This window comes from Drosophila bipectinata, chromosome 2R (genome assembly GCF_030179905.1).
Source record: "Drosophila bipectinata strain 14024-0381.07 chromosome 2R, DbipHiC1v2, whole genome shotgun sequence".
NCBI classification, from domain to species: domain Eukaryota; kingdom Metazoa; phylum Arthropoda; class Insecta; order Diptera; family Drosophilidae; genus Drosophila; species Drosophila bipectinata.
The window spans coordinates 21,168,770-21,188,443 of NC_091737.1; the positions used below are offsets into that span (position 1 = coordinate 21,168,770).

General features: G+C 43.7%; 1 protein-coding gene across 47 annotated transcripts; it reads right to left on the reverse strand.

The window, feature by feature from the left end:
* Window positions 1–807: 807 nt before the first annotated feature.
* On the reverse strand, window positions 808–18,992 carry Patronin (calmodulin-regulated spectrin-associated protein patronin). 47 transcript variants are annotated; one of them, XM_070279164.1, is made up of 25 exons: window positions 18,832–18,992; window positions 17,865–18,137; window positions 12,983–13,294; window positions 12,836–12,924; window positions 12,637–12,772; window positions 12,330–12,580; window positions 12,168–12,268; window positions 11,192–11,344; window positions 10,486–10,590; window positions 10,064–10,297; window positions 9,707–9,769; window positions 9,356–9,499; window positions 9,157–9,289; window positions 8,728–9,100; window positions 8,557–8,658; window positions 8,139–8,285; window positions 6,081–7,772; window positions 5,772–6,008; window positions 5,512–5,710; window positions 5,198–5,272; window positions 4,891–4,962; window positions 4,216–4,323; window positions 3,041–3,241; window positions 1,863–2,145; window positions 808–1,804 (listed from the first exon to the last, which is right to left on the reverse strand). In XM_070279164.1, the coding sequence occupies exons 2-25, from the start codon at window positions 17,892–17,894 to the stop codon at window positions 1,660–1,662; spliced, it is 5,385 nt and encodes a 1,794-aa protein (XP_070135265.1). In that variant the 5' UTR covers window positions 17,895–18,137; window positions 18,832–18,992; the 3' UTR covers window positions 808–1,659. The 47 variants fall into 47 exon arrangements, 46 of the variants coding, with proteins under 46 accessions (XP_070135265.1, XP_070135266.1, XP_070135271.1 ...); XM_070279165.1 differs by having other exon boundaries at window positions 6,081–7,769; window positions 18,804–18,992; XM_070279170.1 differs by having other exon boundaries at window positions 3,167–3,235; window positions 18,804–18,992.
* Window positions 18,993–19,674: the final 682 nt, after the last annotated feature.

Here is a 19,674-nt window from a genome sequence, read left to right on the forward strand (position 1 = left end):
TTAAATTTTTCGAATTTTTTGCAAGGGGTACCCCTTAAAAAATGAAGATTTTCGGTTTTCCCCATTAGTAGCTGAATCCCATGGCATTCCATAATTAAAACAACTATATTTGTTAAATAATCATGTTCAATAACTTTATTACATTTTATATAATAATGTTTAGATCTCATTAATGTTCATTATTAGGGAGCGAATTGCGCCAAGGGCGCAACTGCGCCGAATCGCGCGTACATATACATATTTAATTTTTAACCTGATCCCCCTGAAATGCCTCTAGCCAGATGCCAGGATCTGCTCGGAATCGTTTTGTGATGGCGGTTTTTAGTTATTAGTTACCCTCACTGCGCTAGCTACATACATAAGCGATTTGAAATACAATGCGGCGCTTGAAATACATTTTTTGAAAAGTAATATCATTTTAGATCAAGGGATTGGGGGCCAATTGATATAAAAAATAAATTAGATAATACCAAACTAGATTGATCGATCGCTTTATTAATAAAACAGGATGAGTGTGTGAGGGGTGGTTAGGGACTAGGGTGCATCGGTTGAGCGGGCTTAAAAATGAATATTTGCAAACAAAGGTAAAACGTAATGCGATGGCAGTTATACAAGTACAATTTAGGGCCAGCCTCAAAATGGGAAGCAAAATGCATTTCGAAATTCGAATCAATTGAAAATTACAACACAATTTGTGAAGTTCACTTTTAGAGTCTGACTGCTCGTGGTGCATCTGACTGTGCGAAAAAAAATGAGATCTAAAAGAAAAATGGATCTCCGTTTCAGCAGTCAAAAGTCTTTTTCTGGTTTTGTATAGATATCTTTAAATATTAGTTGTATTATTCCTTTTTAAATACGCATAAAAAGTAAATATTAAGTAGTGTTAAAATAAATAGCTAGTGGCATTAAAATTAGTGTCGACTTTGGCTGCGGCCCGTACACGATTTCATTTCCGCCTGCCCCCAAAGGCCAAGAAAAATTTCACATGAATAACTTCATAACAATATAAAACAAATTAATAAAATATGATTTTCTACATTTGTTCTTCGTACATCCTCGTACATCAACAGAGCAATGGTCGTACATCAATGGTCGTCGGCATTGACCGACCACTCGACCGATCCCCGTTTGAATTTCGCAAACAAAAGATATAATAATTCATAATTCCATTACATTCTCATTTGGCTTTTGTGTGCTCTGCTCTAGGTTCGTTCTGTTCTGTGGTTTACATTTTAGACAATTCTCCTACTGTTTCAGGCTTGCGTGAACAATAAATTCATAGGCTGGATATATGCATTTTATATTCAAAATAAATATTCAATCGCATTGTATTAATTACTACAATATTTTTCCCATAAATTCCGATTTCTTGTTTCTCAAACATGTGCAAATAGTTATTAGCCATTCCATTACATACATATATACTCGTACCCCGATGAACACCAAAAAACACCCCGGCGACCTATAGAAAAACTTGTTGGGTTTATGTTTTGTTATGTTTCCATAGATGTCTTAATGCGCAAACTTGTTGAATAGTGTGGTTCCGACCAAAACTGCGCCAAGCGCCCGTTGGCCAAACTGCTCCACCCGAACGGCTGTGCTCCCCTCCCCGTCGACACATTCATCCTTTCGTTGCCACGTGACTCCTCCACTCGCTGCTTAAATCACAAGTGCCATGTCCTTTTTGCTGGGCAATTGCACCCGCTTGCCCTGCCACAGCGAGTTGTGTATTGTGAAGGCGTCGATGGTCACGGTCAGATGCTTGGTATGCACTTGGGAGAAGCACTTGCCACCTGAGTTGTATCTGCCAGAGGGACATAACATTAGCAAAAGACTAATGAGGAAAACTATAAAGTACTCACTTGAAGAACTTGTCGAACATTACTTCGTCGACTTGACTAGGCCCAGTGCCGTACAGCTTCGTTACTTGGTCCGTTTCGGGCACGTAGCTGTAGAGGGCGCGGAACTGGCATCCTGCGTCCCGGAACAGAACCAGGAAGTGCTTCGCCTCCGAGCGTGCTATCTTCTCCAGCACTTTTTGCTTGGCCTCGCGGTTCACGACTCCGGGGAAAACGCAGTACTCGACGGCATTCAGGATAATGCCACGATTCGATTTGGCCGCTGGTTGCTTGTAGAGTTTTGGACCTGTTGAACGCAAATCGCAGTGAGTTTATGATTCGGAATAGGCTTGGAATTCACTCATGGATTATCTACAACTATGGTGGCAAATGGCAAGCTTCTAGTTCGTAAATCCTTTGAATCTAATTATTAAAATGCAGGCTACGTGCAAGATTTTAAACTATTCTATGGACAAACCTACGGGATTTACGTGTTAAATATTTGGGAATAAAAATAAAACTTAATTAGAATTTGGAAGAAACATAAGCCCTAGCTTAATCTCTCTTATGTACAAAAATATATAAATAAACATTCAAAAAAAAGGAGGGTTAATAAAAATAAAAAATAAACTTCGTACAAAATATTTAATACATTTGGAGTGCTTGCAATTTAGCTTTTGTTTTTTTTTTTAATTCCAAGAGAAGCGGTTAATTGGCCAATTTGGCTTATAAGGTGTACATTTTTTTAGTAATCTCTAAGAACACATTTTTCGGGTTACGTTTGACTATCGAAAGTCGTGGATTTGACGACGCTAGGGAACGTAAGAAGTGGACGAACGAAGAATCGGATTCTACAGACTGTCGGAGCCCTCTAGAAATTGTTTATCTATGTAGGAACTCATATGAATGATAAATTAAATGTTTCACATTTCCGTTAATGCCAATTATTCATAATGAATGATCGAACGGAATAATAAATAAAAAAAAAAAGAATGAAAATAAAATCAATGTTCTATATAAAATCATAATGAGGTATTCCAACTTATGATAACTGGATGCAAATGATGACCAATGGTGTATGGATTGGTGGAAGGTGATTGATTATATAACTGAGGATTGTTTGGAAGTATTTGTATTTGATTTTTGTTGTTTTTGTATTTTTTCAAGTCGAGAGAGAGAGAGAGAGTAGAGAGGATACAAACCCGAATATTCCATGTTCAAATTCGGAGTTAATGAGAAATCGCTGGATCCATCATCAAATCCGCGACGTTTCGATATCAAACCTGGCGGCAAAGAGCCCGGTCCGGAGGGAGATGGCATATGCCTACCTGAAGCGCCCATTCCCATTCCAGGCGACGGTGCCCGCCTCGGCGGTGTGGCGCGTCCCAGTCCCGAATCTGTTTCTAACCGGCAAGCAATAGAGCAGAGCAGGGCAGGGCAGGGCAATTCAATCCGTGTCATTCGAGTGGTGGGCGTCACATGCACAAAACAGATCAGGTTAGTTCAGATCGGGTCGGATCGGATCGAATTGGATCAGAACGGGAACAGAAGACCCAACCAGTCGATGGATGCGATGCGGTGCGTTTTGTTAGTCATCAGTCACATGGATGGATGGCGAGTTCGAGCGATGAGTTCGTTTATATTTTTTTTTTTTCGGTTAATAATTGTTTTGTATTTGATTTGGTTAATTTTTTTTTTTTAAGACAGTTTTGAGTTTGAAAGAAAGAGAAATAAAAGAAGAGAATGTGTGCACAAAATTTAGTTAAGCAATTTCGAAGATTCCTTAATAGCTATATGATCGTGATCTTTTTTTAAAATCGAACAAATGTACTGATTAGTGTTGGCAGTGCATGTGTGTTTATGATTTCTGTGTGTACTGTGCTGTGATGTTGTGTGTTTTTCAAATATCCCTGTATCTTGGTCGCAAACCAGCTGCGATTCGTAAGCTAAGCAACAAAAGACCAACCCAACGCCCCGCAGAGAAGCTGGAGAAGGGGACCAGACCATCACCACCACCACCGCATCATCGTAAGGAGCTTGGGACACCGAATTATCGCAGTGAAAAAAAGTATAAAAGATATTCTGTAAATTATAATGTTTTCAAATATATACACAATACACCAAAATAATAGATGGACAAAGTTACAAAAGTTCGGAGAAAGTAAAGTACATTTCACCACCAAAGATACCGAAAGCAAGATACAATCACAAGTTAAACCAAAATATGATAAAAGACGACTAGAAACCAACTGAAAGTAGTAGCAGACAGGTAAATACTTAGGGATAGAGTAGAGATTAGGGTAACAGAGAAAGTAACAGGCAAGCAGCTTGATTGGTTGTTCAATGGTTGTAGTTGTTGCTGTGGAACGCTTCTTACCGCACAGATTCATTAGCGAATTTGACTTTCGGCCCCGGAAATTAAGCGTGCTGCCCTTTGCGACGGAGATACGCGACAGAGTGCGGCCCCGTTCGACGCCGGCTGGCTCTGAAATCAGGTCAATTCCGGTCACGAAAGACGCGAGCCGAGTGCATCAGTATAGAGTACTATATATCTTCATTGCAGTTTGTTAACACAAATGAATGGTTGGCAAAAATGAGGTACAAATATCGTAAATCAAACTTAAGGGCCACCCACCAAGAAAAACAAAATCTATAAGAAATAAACTAGAACCAGCCCAAGCCCAACTTAAAATCATAGATGGAAACAAAACTTTTCCTCAACCGAACCTTATTCTTCCCTCTTTTGTAGGCTAAGGTGCTTTTTTTATAGTAAGTGCATTTTGGCATTGGATTAGTTGAGGTCATGTATGCATTTAGCTAGCGTGACTTCCTTAGCGATAAATCAGTAGTAGTTCAAACCAAAAAAAAAAATAATAAGAATCTTGTTAGTCACTAAAGGCCAAATAAAATTGTAAAAAAAAAATAATAAAAATAAAAGCGCGCCGAGCTTTGTTCTTAACGTGTCTGAATGAAAATTTTGTGAAAATAAAACAAAGAAACTAAAAAAAAAATAATAATCTATAACTTCTTAGACTTTTTACCCATCACCAACCTCTGGAAGTTTTGTACGATCCCCGTCGTCCAATCGGAGTTGAACTTGTACTGGGATAATCATCGGGTGACTCTGTGTGTGAACAAGATTAGTTGTTAGGACTTATTAAGTAGGTTTCTCAAGAATACTTTAATACTTAGTATTAGGATTTAGTTCAGGTGCAAATAATAATAATAATAAACCTTTTACCTTATTAGAAATAAACAATAAAATAAAAACATGCATAAATCTTAATAAAAACTACAAAAGATGAAACATAAGACGATGCAATGATATAAAATATACTAAAAACAAATAAAAAAATTACCTTTTACGGTAAGGGAGTCTTGCGAGCCCCTGTAGTAGTCTCGTTTCATTGAATTTGAGCTTAGCTGACCGTAGCCTGTACAGTTCAAATTCAAAAACGAAAACAAAAGTTGAGCAAATTAGCAAAGGTTTTGGGGAAGTAAACAAAATCAATGGCTAAATAAAACAGGTCACATGAATTAAAAACATAGATTACAAAAAGCTTGAGAGACTAATTCATAGATCGGAGATCTACAGACTATATCTATATATATAGTCTATAAATTATTAAATCCTGTTCTAGAAAAGATCTGGTAAACTTGTTTCCCAGCTCACCGGTTAGATTCGAGCTGGAGCCTTTCTTGCCCCGACTAGAGATGCTCGAAGCCTCACTGATGTCCACACTGGCATCATCCACGTGGATCGTCTTCGGCCTGGGACGCGTGGTGCGCTGCTGTCGCAGCCGTGGAGTCGTTGAGGTGGATGACTGGGGTTGCAGTTTCACATGCATATCGGGCCGATCCAGGGTTTTACCCTAAAAATTACAGATTTTCGATCAGTAATCCCAAGCTTATAGCTTCGAGTGGAAGTCAAACCTCTCGTTCAGCCTCTTCGATGGCTTTCTTAAGTCTGTGCTGCTCCAGAATGGCCGCTCGTCGCGCCATCTGCTCCTCCTTTTTGCGAGCACGCTCCTCCTCCTTCTCGCGCTCCTTTTCCCGCTTCTGGGATGCCTCGATCTCCTTGCGCGCCTTGGCCTCCTCCTGCTGTTGGCGACGTTGTAAGGAAAGAAGCATGATCTTTTCCTTGCGCCTCTCCATCTCGTCCACAGAGTCCTAAAGGATATGGGTATAAGCTTAATATGAAGAGATTCCACCTTAAACATTAGCAATTTTTGGAAAACTTACTGGATCAAGATTGGTGGCGTCCACTCCTATCACCAACGCCTTGTTCCTGGCCGCCTCGGCCGCCTGATTGTTGTGCTGGAGCCGCGTGGGCGACATCGGCGGCTGCTGGTGCGGCGACTGGTTGGTTACATCTTCCAGATGACGGCGCTCGTGGCCAGTTGGCGAAACGGCCCCAGTGACGGCGAGCTGCCGCAGCTGGATGGGCGGCTCGTCGGTGTATTTGTTGTAGGTGGCATTTCCGGGCGATTTGACACTGTTGGAGTTGTTCAGACCATGCACGCTGTGTCTGGTGACCGTCTTGTTGTGGCTGTCGTCTCCTCCGATCCCAATATTGTTGTTGTTGTGCAGTTGACTGAGGGATTCCCGCTTTATCGCCTGATCCACGCTGTCCCGACTGCCCGGCGGAGCCTCCTTTTTGGGCGATCGCTTGGCCCGGAGCGGTGGCTTTGGCCTCTTCGGCTGATCATCGTCGAACGAGATGTAGAAGCCCTTTTCCGGTGGCTGATCATCGCCGGGCGCGGATCCGGGCGCCGGTGCCGCTGCTCTCGGGTCCTGAAAGCTGTTGGCCTGGATGGAAGGTCGGGAGGGCGAGGGAATGCGGTAGGTGAGGTTGCCACTGGTGATGTTCAGCTTGTTAGAGATCATCTCCCCGCTGTCGTAGTCCTCCGAGCTGCTGCCCCTGCCGCTGTGTCCCTGCAATCGCTGCTGCTGTTGCTGGAGCTTCTGCTGCTGGTGGTGTTGCTGCTGCTGCTGGTGGACAAAGTCGGAGATGCGCGTCGACTGCATAGACTCAATGATGTTGCGCTCCAGCTCGTCCACATCCTCCTCGTCACCGATGAAGCAAATGCTCTGCGGCGCCATCATGTCCTCCGGCTGCATCGGCAAGTCCATAGGCATGCCGCCCATGGGCTGGGGCGCCTTGGGCGATCGGTTGTCGCGCAGATTGGTCAGCGACTGCTGGCGCTGTACTCCGTTGGCTCCCCTATGCTGGGGCGAGGCCTGCACCTGGAACAGGTGCTGCAGCTCTCCGCCACCACCATTTCCAGCTCCGTTCTGGTGGAGCACAAAGCTTCCGGGACTGGGGGCGCCCGCACTCGACGGCGGCCGGTTCATCCAGGTCTGCTTCTGCTTCGGCTGCTGCTGCGTCTGCCAGGCATTCACGTCCACCAGCGGCTGTTGCATCTGCTGGTGCTGCTGCTGCTCGTAGGCCGCTGCTGCCGCTGAGTGGGCCCAGGTCCGTCGCTGCGGATGCTGCTGCTGCTGGGGATGGGGTGGCTGCGGCGAGGACTCGTGCAAGTAAAAGTGATTGGTGGGCTGGCCGTAGTCATCGTACACCACGCTGCTCCTGTACTGCGGCGGTGGGGCTCCGCCGTAGGGCGAGTGGTTGTAGGCAGCTCCATTGTCGCTGTAGATGCTCTGCGGCTGCTGCTGATGCTGCTGGGGTGACATGTAGTGAGCGGGCTGCGGCGGCGACATGTACTGGCCGTGCTCGTTGACGAACTGCATCGGCTGGGGCATGGCCATGGGCTGCTGCTGCTGCTGGTGCTGCTGGTAGGGATCGCGGCTGGGCGGACGGGAGCTGTAGTTGTAAGCCTGCGGAAGATGCGGCGATGAGCCAAAGCTTTGCTGCATGGGCCTCGGCTGCTGGTAGTGGTGATCGGCCAGGTGCTGCTGCGACCCGTAGGTCTGCTGCTGCAGATGCGGTTAGTGCGGATTGCAAGGTGTTGCAAGTGGCAGGTTGCAGGATAACATAACATAACATAAATGGAACAAAGAACATGTTGTTAGTAAGTTGAATATTAATTAGAATTAATAGTTATAAGCAATAAACTATTCTTTTAATTATTTCCTCAAACAAGGTGACTTCTTTTAACATTATTAGTATTAATTTTAAATATTATATCCTCTAACTTAATTTAATAACTAAGACTAATAAACAATAAACAGAGAAACATAAAAAGCATTCCTTAAAAGCCTTCGTTAACCGGCGCGCCAAGCGACTGCTGTCTGGGTGGGTGGGGGATGAGGCTGGATGGACCGGATGGACCTGAAGATTACCTGGTTCAGCATGTTGGCTATTTGCTGGGCCTGCATCAGCTGCTGGGCCTGCAGGTGCTGGGCCTGCATTTGGCTCTGCTGCGTGGCCAGGCGGTGGATATCCTGCTGGATATCCTGAAGGTTCATGTTCATAATGGCGATGCTTTGCTGCTCCATTTCCATGGCCGCGTTGCAGTAAGGGTGTTAATTGTTCAGTGGGCAGTGGTCAGTGGGTGGTTTATGGGTTAATGAGCGTGTTTTGTGTTTGTTGTTGTTGTTGTTGTTGTTTATGGGGCATGTTGCATGAGTTTTTGTGTGTAAAAGTTTGAAGCAGGCACAGACACAAACATGGGGGTAAAAAAAAAAGACACAGGCGTTAGACATAAACTCTTTGGATTAGTGGGGGGACACTGGGTAGCTGGGAACTGGCCAAACTCACCTGGTACTTGTCCAAGTCCACGGGGTCCATGTCGGGCGTGCGCTTAGACTCGTTGCTCATGGTCTCCCACTTCATTACATCCGGGCACGACTCGAGATCCTCCTGGAAATAGATTCGGATTTTCGGATCATATTTGGGATCGGGTTTTCAGACGAATGACTCAAAGCCTACCTTCTCCTGGTGCCTCAGCAGAGCCATCTCTATCTTGCGCTTGTCCTGCTCGATGCGACGCCGCTTCTCCTCCAGTTTCATACGAATGGTGGACAGCTTGCTGGCGTTCTCCAGCGAGCGCATGTCATCATCGCCGACATCCAGCTGCCAGGCGGCTGGACTGGCCGGCATGCTGCTCGTCGATGACTTCCGAACGGGCGTGCTTTCCGGATCGTAGCCACTGGTGGAGCGAGCATCGTTGTATCCACCGTCCGCCATCATGCTGCTGTTGTTGTAGTCCTTGTCGATGGAATGTTGCTTGTGCCGGGCCGTCGGCAGCGGGCTGCCAGCGTTCGAGAGGTTGTGCGACGACACCGTTGGCACATTGTCGACACTGCCAAAGAGGAAAACGATCAGTTGAGTCACTAGTTGGATCAAGCAATGACTCACCTTGCTTGTCGACGCATCGAATACTTTTCCGTTTCGCGGTCCTGCTTCTCAGAACCCGAATCCGTGTCATAGCCCAACTGCAGCGTTCCACGGGCATCGGCAATCGAGGAGCGTATGGCCACAGCGGGTTCAACTATAAAGATTTTGAAGATAGGTAAGAATGTTGCTTCTAGATGATATTTAAACTCAGATAACCCACCTACGCTGGTGTTGGACAACTTGCGCTCCCTGTCCCGTTCACGTTCGTATCGCCCCAGCGTGTTTAACTGGTCCTGGGAGCCGCCAAAGTTCTCAATGGTCAGCTGGGAGTCTTCGCTGGAGGAGTTCCTGCGCGAGCGACGACCTAAAAAGTCACAGACATAAGTTTAGATCTACATCTCTAGGACGATGAACAATGCATGTTGGATTCAGGATAGTTTGTCGGGATGTCCTTAAGCCAAACAAAATTAAGGATAACGATAACATAAACGGAATTGCATTCAACTAAACGCACAAATGGAAAAACTACACTGTGTTGGCTACAGATCGTGGTTGCAATGTTGGCTCATACCTGCAAAGCTCGGCCGCCGGCTCTGTTCCCAGTTACTTGGTCGACCCGCGGCGGCATAGTCGCCTATTCGTCGTTACGACATGAGAGCAAACAAAAATTCAACTTTAATGAAAACTTAATTAAATAATAATTAAAAGAATAATTCAGCAGACTTGTGACTCGTATGTGGCACAAACGAAACGCATTTGAATTTGTAATTGGCGGAGAATGGTTGGAAGAAGAATTGGATTTGGGTTAGGGCAATTAACGCGTTCCCAGAGTGGGCTGGAGGCCACATACAAGTCGCGAGTCTGGGTTTGAGATAAGTGAACTGCTAGCAGAGTAGCTGGTCTAGGCAGGGCGGGGTCTAGGCCAAACCTCTTTCATCCGCCTTTGAATCGACATTGGTCTTTTCTTTAGCCTGGCGCAAGCGAGCTGGAACCAAGGGCTCCTGCTGAAGCTGAAGCTGTGATTGTTGTTGCTGGTATTGCTGTTGTTGCTGGTGGTGCTGTTGCTGCTGCTGCTGGTGGTGGAGCTGTTGCTGCTGCTGTTGCTGTTGCGAGTGCATGGATGCAAGTGTGGTGATGCCACGCGACTTGTGAACGACGAACGCTGAGGGGCGGTTGGTAAGCATGTGTGGGTTGGTTTGGTTTTGGGTGGTGGTTTTGGTAGAAAAGAATAAAAAAATCACAAATTTAAATTTAATTAAAAACCAATAAACAGTTTAGTTCAACAACATTGGAGGTACATAATTACAAAAGCCAAGATAAATAAACAAAATATAAATAATAACAAGTTACCTTCGGCATGATTAGTGTCGAAATTATTGGTCTGGACCGTCTGGTATTCGTTGGGCGGGGTTGATCTTCGATTTAAGCCTCCGCCGAATGAATTCGAGTGCGGAACTAAATCCATAAAAATTAATTCAAAGAAAATATAAAAGAAAGAAAAAAAAAATTAAAAATCAATTGGTTAAGCTGGCGAGGTAAATGAACTTTAATATTTCGGAATGCATCGGAAGCGGGCAGTAAAGCAAAAACAACAAACAATTGGAAAGCAGAAAGGTGAAATGGGTGCCAAGTAAGCTGAGGAAGTGTCCCATGAACTCGGTCTTATAAACCGAGATTCATCTTCATTCGAGTCCATCTCGGTGGCAGTTAAGATGACAAGATGCAGACTTAATTACAATCGATTTCTACAAATATATCTGATGAGTGGTGCTCTCTCTCTTATTCCGATTCAGTGCATCGTGTGTCAGGCATATCTCGCTACTTATACTAGATATCGTTATCAGAACAGCTGGTTCCATGGCTCAACACACCCGGGGAACCAGCACCAGAATGAAGCAAACAATGAAACAAACAAACGAACAAGCAAACAAACAAACATCAACAAACAAATGGAAACACATTCATGAAGAAACCGAATATCGGGTGGGGGGGGAGGGAGTATCTGGGGGAGTAATACACAGAATAATGCTCGAATAGAATAGAATTTGAGGTAAACCTTGGAACGGTGGCCGATTCGAGGGCGAGCCAACGGGCGGCGTGTCGAGATCGCTCCGCAGATCGGGTATAGGGGTGACGGGCTGTACAGTGAGGCCCCGCCGGTGGCAGATCCCGTGCTCGTTGGCGCCCAAACTGCGCCGGGCGATGACATCTAGGATGGTACGTCGAGATGGCCAGAATTGCAGAGTGAATCAATCGAGTAAGTACATTGCACATTGGATGAGTTTTGAAAATCGGCAAGTGGTTTTTTTTAAAGGTGAGTGGTTAAGGCCCAAATTATTGGTTGATTGTTTGCGGTTACAAGTGGCAAGAGGAAGCGTTGATATTTTTTATTTTTATTTTTTATATTTTTGCACATAAACAGAGAACAGAAGAAAGAGAATCAAGTACAGAATTGTTTTTTTTTTTTTTTATTCGATTGGAAAATGGTGGAGAATTTTCGCTACTTTCGGTGGGATTGGGTGGTTATGCTGAGATGATGAGAATTACATATGATTTCCATGTCAATTTCTTGGTGGAGAGTTTGTGGTTTCTAGAGAGATTAGTACTCTGGTTGGCTGGTCTAGGCTGGCAAACGAAAATAAACCGCAGAAACTATACAATAACCGAAAGATCTTTTCCTAAAAGGTGGTGCTTTGTGGTTGCTCCTAAACTGGATGGTAGTTGTGGGTCTGACTAATAGATACTTTTGCTATTTAATTTTTTTCTGTTCTGGTTCTGTTGGCCAATCGGTTCTCTCAAAGAAAATCACTAAAGTAAAACTGAAAGCAAATCATATTGAAACCAAAGACGAAACGAAACGCAAACAAGGATACTTTCGATAGCACTTGGACAACATTGCATGCCCCGGACTGATATTGGAACACAGGCAGGCCAATCGTTTGGTCGGGTTGGTGGTCGGGGGTTATTGGAGGGGATGGATGCGATGCGGTGCAAGGGGATTGGATTGGACAACAAATAATGGCTCCACTTACCCTGGCCATCCATTCCCGGATAGCAGACACACTTGGCCGGGTGTATCTCGAAGAGATTGAACAGATCCGTGAGCAGTACGACCAGGTTCAGTTTCATCGATCTGCCAGGATATACAAATTAAAAAATATCCTTTAACATAAAACTATAGTAGGAATAGCCACCCGCGCATGTAGGTCACGTCCTCGGGCGTCATGTGGAACACGCTGTATGGCAGATGCTTCTGGGAGAAATTGCCCACCAGCAGTATATTGTGAATGGAGTCCTCGACGGCGGGCAGATAGTTGATCCGCACACTCGTCCAGGGCACCACCTTGGGGCAATAGTATGAGATGAGCAGCGCCAGGCAGATGCCGTCGCACAGGTCCTGGAAGTCTCTTACAGGCGGTATATCCGGCGTCTGCAAACGAGAGCCCTGAAAATGGAAAAGCTCTTAAATGATAGTTATTATGAAAGATGTAGCTGACTCACATTATCATCTGGCAGGCCTGTCTCCACCTCCTTGATGATTCGTTTCTTCAAAGCGGCGCACGCATGCGATATCCACGCCAGCAGAGCTTGCTCATAGGACTGGCCAGGAGGCGCCTGGTAATTGCTGCCAGATATTCTACAGAAATGGATATTAATATTCAGTTTTTCGGAAGTCTCCCCTTCAGGTAGCACTTCTCACCTTCGTATGGCCGCCATAACACGGTCACCCGATGATATCTCCTTCGCATACAAAACCATCAGCGATTCTATCACAGACATGTGGGCGTTCTGAAAGCAATCAATGTTGTAGGGCAATAAAGATTGATATCTCGCAAGTTGGACTCACAATTCGCAGCGGATTCGTTTGAATTAATACCGTTTCGGTAATGGGCATGTCCGAGGATTCGGCCACCGGAACTCCCTTGCGCGCTAGCGTCTGTAATATTGACCAGTGGTTCAGGCTTTGGTAGTTGGGATCTGAGTACAGATTGGAGAGCGTCTGGCAGTAGAGCGTGGCGTTGCCCAGCTCCACGATGATCTGCGGCTTGAGGCGCTCCTGATTCTCATGGTCGCGATAGAAGGGCTCCTTCAGGTTGTCCGGCACGCGATTGTTGAAGGCCTTCGAGAGCAGCCACTTGACGGAAGCACGTTGACGAGCCTGTCGAGAAAGGATGAGAAAAAAATCAGTACATTCTGTGGATCTGTGGAACGTAGCCCCTATCCCGATCCCGATTCCCATTCCAAGGCCATGATGAAGCTTTGTAGATTCATCCTCTGCGGATTGAATGACTCGCAGTTTCTTGGCAATTAACTAGCGCACTCGTAAGTGCTTTTTGTATCTGTATCTGTATCTGCGCCTGTTGCAGTTGCAGTATCTGTATCTGTATCTGTGTGTGTGTGTGTGAAGCCATGCGTACAATCTTCAATATGAGTTCGATAAACTCGCTCGTGTTTGGCTTGGCGTGCGCCGCCAGCCATCCGCCTTCCATTGTTTCCCCCCCTTTTTCCCAATCTTTTAGTATTTTTTTTTGGAGTAAGGGACTAGATGGGGTTGCTGGTTGGCTGCCTGAATAGACGCCGGCCGATGGTCACTCAGCATGAAAGACTCCAGAGCGTGCCTGGTTTTCCTGGCCCGCTTTCAAGAATCATCTCGAGTGCTGCCATGTTTCGCCAGCCAACCCATTTCTTGTTGCACTCATAATTCAGACATTGCAGCAGGAATGCTCTAATTGAAACTGGGCAGTTCCCGAAAGGCAATCAAGGGGGGTTCTTTCAATGGAAATCATATCTATAAAGCCTATAAGTTTGTTCAATTATCTCTAAGAGATAAGAAGGAAATAGACTCCCTAGGGGGTTATAAGAGAGCCTATATTGTAGAATATTTTTTAAAAGATAAGATGTTAAAAATGACTTAATTATTTGCTTTAATTCCATAATTTTAAAACTGGTTTCTGATTGAAAATAAGCCTGCTGCAATGAAGTCATCAATAACTGTGTCACTGATCACTGATCTCACGGTTCTTAAGAGCAGATTGGATTAAAAACCTATTAAACAAGAAAGCAAAGCTAACTTCGGGCGGAGACGAAGTTGATATACCCTTGCAGTTAAAACCGGATATATATCGCAAACATCGGATATAGTTGGCCGATCCTTATGGGAATAGGAATATATATTCAAATTTATTACAATACAAAATCTAAAAAAAGTCCTAAACTTCTATCTTCAAAAATACGAATGTTGATATTTCTACCAAATACCATTTCCGATCGTTCAGTTATATGGCAGCTATAGGATATAGTCGGCCGATCCTAATGAAATTTGGTAGGTCGGATCAACTGACCAAATATATAATCTGTACCAAGTTCCAGCTTTCTATCTTCAAAAACACGAAAGTTGGGTCATTTCCGATCAATCAGTTATATGGCAGCTATAGAATATAGTCGGCCGATCCTTATGAAATTTGGCATGTCGTAATGTTTTGCCAAAAATAGCTCTCAAGTCAAATTTGAACTCTCTAACTCTAAAAACACCAAAGTTATACCATTTCCGATCAATCAGTTATATGGCAGCTATAGGATATAGTCGGCCGATCCGGGCCGTTCCGACTTATATACTGCGTGCAAAGGATAGAAGGGTGTGTGCAAAGTTTCAAGACGATAGCTTTAAAACTGAGAGACTAATTTGCGTAGAAACAGACAGACGGACAGACAGACGGACAGACGGACAGACGGACATGCTCATATCAACTCAGGAGGTGATCCTGATCAAGAATATATATACTTTATAGGGTCTGAGATGTCTCCTTCACTGCGTTGCACACTTTTGACCAAAATTATAATACCCTCTGCAAGGGTATAAAAATGCCAAAATCCCACTAGCGGGTGGGGGGTATCTACAATATTGGCGTAGGTCGTAGACCGTCCAGCTATGCACTTGCTAACCTGGTCAACAGGTGGAGGGAAAACCTGTTTCTCAGGCCATAGTATAGCTTTCCACCCAAAGGCTGCAGTAATTTGAATGGAAAACCGAAAGAAAAGCCTCCAGAAACTCAAATATCACAAGACTCAAATATAAACAATTCGGAGAAGAAAAAAAAAGAGACGCCCACCATGAATGAAATGCCAGCTATATGGTGGCATTATTTTTTAAAATTTTGTGGCAGCAGCATATCGCATGTGTTTGTAATAAAGTTTCAGTGGCTTCTGGTTTGTTGTTCAGAAATTGTCACAGAAATTGGCGCGGCTTTATGATTTCATTATCTGGCGGCGAGTGGCGTTTGTTTTTTTTTGGAATTCCAAAGAACAAGCTGGGGACTAGCGATACCAGAGAGAAGGAGCAATATGGGTAAATAGCGAAACGGAGAGCGGTATGCTTGAGTCAGCAGTACTGTCTGAATGTTTGAATGGGTTTGGAGCGATCAGAATAGCTATGTAGCTTGCCACAGTCGCCTCAACTTTCTAGGGAAAAAGTCTCTGTGGCAGACACACGCAAGGCCCTAGGCCCCCAAACCCCCGGTGGAGAGTGTTAGCGGGGCTCCCTTTTCAGCTTGTCTTTCGCATGCGTAAGCTGTTTTTTTTTCTTCTATTTTTTATTTTAGCGATTAGGTCATGCAACAGCGGAGCGAGAAAAACGATAACAAATGCCCAAATCGAAGGGGCAGCAAAGTATTTCCCATTTTCCGGTGCTAGGTGTGAGTGTGTTGCACTTTTATGAATGAAACTAGCCCCATATATCTATTTTTTTTTTTATTAAACAACTAGTTGTAGCTGGCCGGTTGGTGGTTTCCAATGGCCATCGAAACCAGTCGGTCGGTCGGATGGTAAGTACAGTGGCTCGAAGCTTATTTCGTGCAAGAACAAATTACAATTTTAAATCAACATTGCTGCCAAATTAGAAAAGATTTTTAAAAAATTTAAACGCAGTAATATAAATAAACTCTTTATTAACTAATAGGAACAAAAAAACTTACTAATCTACAAAAACAAAACAACTTTTCATAAAAAACTAAAAAAACAAGGCACTTCTGGCGTCGAAGCTTATTTCGTGCAAAAACTTAAAACTACTATAAAATATGAAAATTCTTAAATCTAATATTTGGTTGGGCCTCCCTTTTGTTTTTTAACTGCTTTTAAACGGTTTCCCATTGATTCCACTAATTTTTTTGTGGTTTCAACGGGAATTTTTCGCCATTCCTCCAGCAAGGCAATCTTCAGCTCATTTCGGTTGCTTATTGTTCTCTTCCTGATCGCCTGATCCAAAATCTCCCACAAATTCTCAATTACGTTGAGGTCTGGAGACTGTGCTGGGGTTTTCACTACATGTGGGCAGTTCCAGACCAACCAAAGCTTCACGTTGGCAGCAGTGTGCTTGGGGTCATTGTCCTGGTAAAATCGGAATCGGTCCAGTATTCCCAATTTTTCTGCGCTTTGTGGCAAATTTTCTTTTAAAATGTTAAGGTACATTTTAGCATCCATGATTCCATCGATAAAAACTAAATTACCGACCCCAGATGCAGCCATACAGGCCCAAACCATAACATGGCCACCTCCGTGCTTCACCGTAGGTTTTAGGTTCTTCGGATCGAGCTCTGTATTCGCACGCCGCCACACATATTTCCTTCCATCAGACCCGAAAAGGTTGAACTTCGATTCGTCCGCAAAAATTACATCGTTCCAGAAGGTTCCAGGGTGAACTTCCATCTCCTTGACGAACTTAACACGTTCAATCATATTTTTTTTACTTATAAATGGTTTTTTCCTAGCAACTCGACCATTTAAATGGTGCTTGTGGAGTACGTTCCTGATGGTGTCTGGGCAACATTTTTTGCCCATTTCCTCCTCCACCTCTGCAGCAATTTTCGGAGCCGATAGCTTTGGGTTTTCCTTTACTTTTCTAACGATCCGTCGCTCCTCGTGGTCATCGAAAATTTTGTTGGGTGCGATTCGGCCCTTGTCTGCCACACGATTTTCCCTTACAAATCGTTGTATGATGCATTGTACCGTGCTGGGGCTTAGGCACACGATTTCGGCTATGGCGCGCTGGGTTTTGCCATCCTTAAAATGTTTTAGGACTAACTCCCTTTGCTCAATCGTTGTTCGCGGCGCCATGATCAAAAAGCAACGGTAAAAGTTTAGTTTTGAGTGACCAGCTCCAATACTTATGAAATATGCATATTTTACTATAATAATACTAGTATTTAGAAAAAAAACGGATTTAAAAGTCCCCTTTTTATAGTTTTTTTGAATTTAAAATGTTTGCACGAAATAAGCTTCGACATCAAAAGTGCCTTGTTTTTTTAGTTTTTTATGAAAAGTTGTTTTGTTTTTGTAGATTAGTAAGTTTTTTTGTTCCTATTAGTTAATAAAGAGTTTATTTATATTACTGCGTTTAAATTTTTTAAAAATCTTTTCTAATTTGGCAGCAATGTTGATTTAAAATTTTATTTTGTTCTTGCACGAAATAAGCTTCGAGCCACTGTAGGTGTCGGTCGCATACTAAACGTTAAGCTTCGCTCTTCGCAGCGGACGGATAAGTGGGAGCGGCATTACCTCAGCGCACCATTTTGGCAAAGAGAGTAGGTGGTGGTGCGGCTCCCCCTCTCCTCACTCCTCACCCCATCGGCCAACGCTGGAATGTTAATGAGCGCGCTATTCAAGTATGAGCATATTTTATTAGTAACTCGAATACTCAGATATTATAGGGTATTTAAGTGGCCAGTACTTCTCACCTGTCGTATTTCCTGTGTTTCGGCATCCATGCTGGCGATATATTGTTTTTGGGGGATAACGGCTCACACGCCCCCTCCCCGCTGCACTTGACTTGGCACTTCACTTTCGACACACTCTTTCACTTTGTCCGCCACACACTCCCGTATCCTGATGACGAGTGTAATGTCTATATATGTGTATGTGTGTGTGTGTGTGTGTGTGGAGTATCTGGTTGGGTGTGTTGGTGTCTTATCCTCTACGCCTCTCTACTTGGGGGGATTTTCACTTCAAACCTGCGAATTACCAGCAAAAAACACAACGAAAAACACGATTGGCACTTGCTTGGTATTCGATTGGAAGAATTAATTGCGCACACGCATCTGCAACAGCAACAACAACAACAAGAAAAAACATACAAAACAACAAAATAAAGAAATAAGTAAGAGTAGCAAGAGTAGTGTTTTGGCCAAAAAGAGGGATAAACTAGCTAAAGAAAATGTGAATCATTCAGTGGGCGCAGAGTGCTGGGTGGCGATGGGAGGTGGTGGGCGGGGTTGCAGTGCGACAATAACAGAGCACTTTACAGTTCATGGCTCGCTGTTGGGCAGTGTTCTCAAGATGCTGCATCAGCTGTTGCGATTTGTTCACCTAGCGGACGCACAAACGCACTTTTCACTGCCCAAACAGTGCGATCCCCTCGCCATTGGCATAATTATTGCTCTGACTTTTGGTGCTGGGTGCAATTTGCTTGAGTTTTCCTCGGGGGGCCGTCAGTAATAAATGAAAACACTTTTCTTCTGCCAGCCCTCTTGTTGTTGTTGTTGCTGCTGTTTGCCTCTCTTTCGAGCTAGTGCGCTGCCAATGCTGGCGATAGACACTGTTACTGTTATGCTACTCGCTCTCATGGGAGGGCACGGCGATGACCGAAAAAGCTGTGTATGTGTGAGTGGCCTACGCACATTTGGGCTGGATTTTGCACTGATTTACCGAACCGACGCCGTTCGCATGCATTTCACACGATCCGCGCTCGTTTTCGCTGCATAATTAATCAGCTTTAATACTACAAATTGGCTTTAAATTGAGGAAATCCCGAACAACGACCAGCTTCTGCTCTTAAAAATTTTCTCTGGCCGCCAGTGTTGCACAGTGCCGGGACTGTAACGATAACCCGCTATCGCTAGCCGGTGCTAAACAATACTCTAACTTAAATCAGAGACTACCGCGATATTTAAAAGTCATATCAGTAAAAAAAGTTATGTCTTGAATGTTATAACTTAAAAAGTTTTTAATATTGCGAATTAACAATCAATTATTGTTCTTGTTTGTTAGAAGTTTTTTTTTTTGTTTCAGAAAGATTGTTAACTTCGGACCAAATTTAAGCTTATACTAAACATTCAATTTCATTCAATCTTTAATTACACAGGCCGTAATAATAATAATTATAAATCTATTTCGCAGATTTAATAAATATTAAATCTGAAAAAATAAAATTTATTTAATAAATAAACCATAAGATAAAGCGGTTAAAGGGTCAGTAATCTGGATCCAAAGATCAGACATCTTACTCCGGTTGGGTTTATTCCGATTGGACGTTGCTACATTGTTCCTTTATGTCCATTGAAAAGAAACAATTTCCAGTAAACTTTAAAAAATAATTTTAAAAATTCAAAAAATTTTAAAGTTTAAAAAATTTTACATGTTTTACTGTTTTCTAAACCGATAATGGTTCGCCATTTATCGGTTATCGAGCAATAAGCAAACGAGTTTCTTCTTAAGATGATAAATAGAAAACTTTGCATTACTAAAGTCCAATACAAAATTTTTAAATAT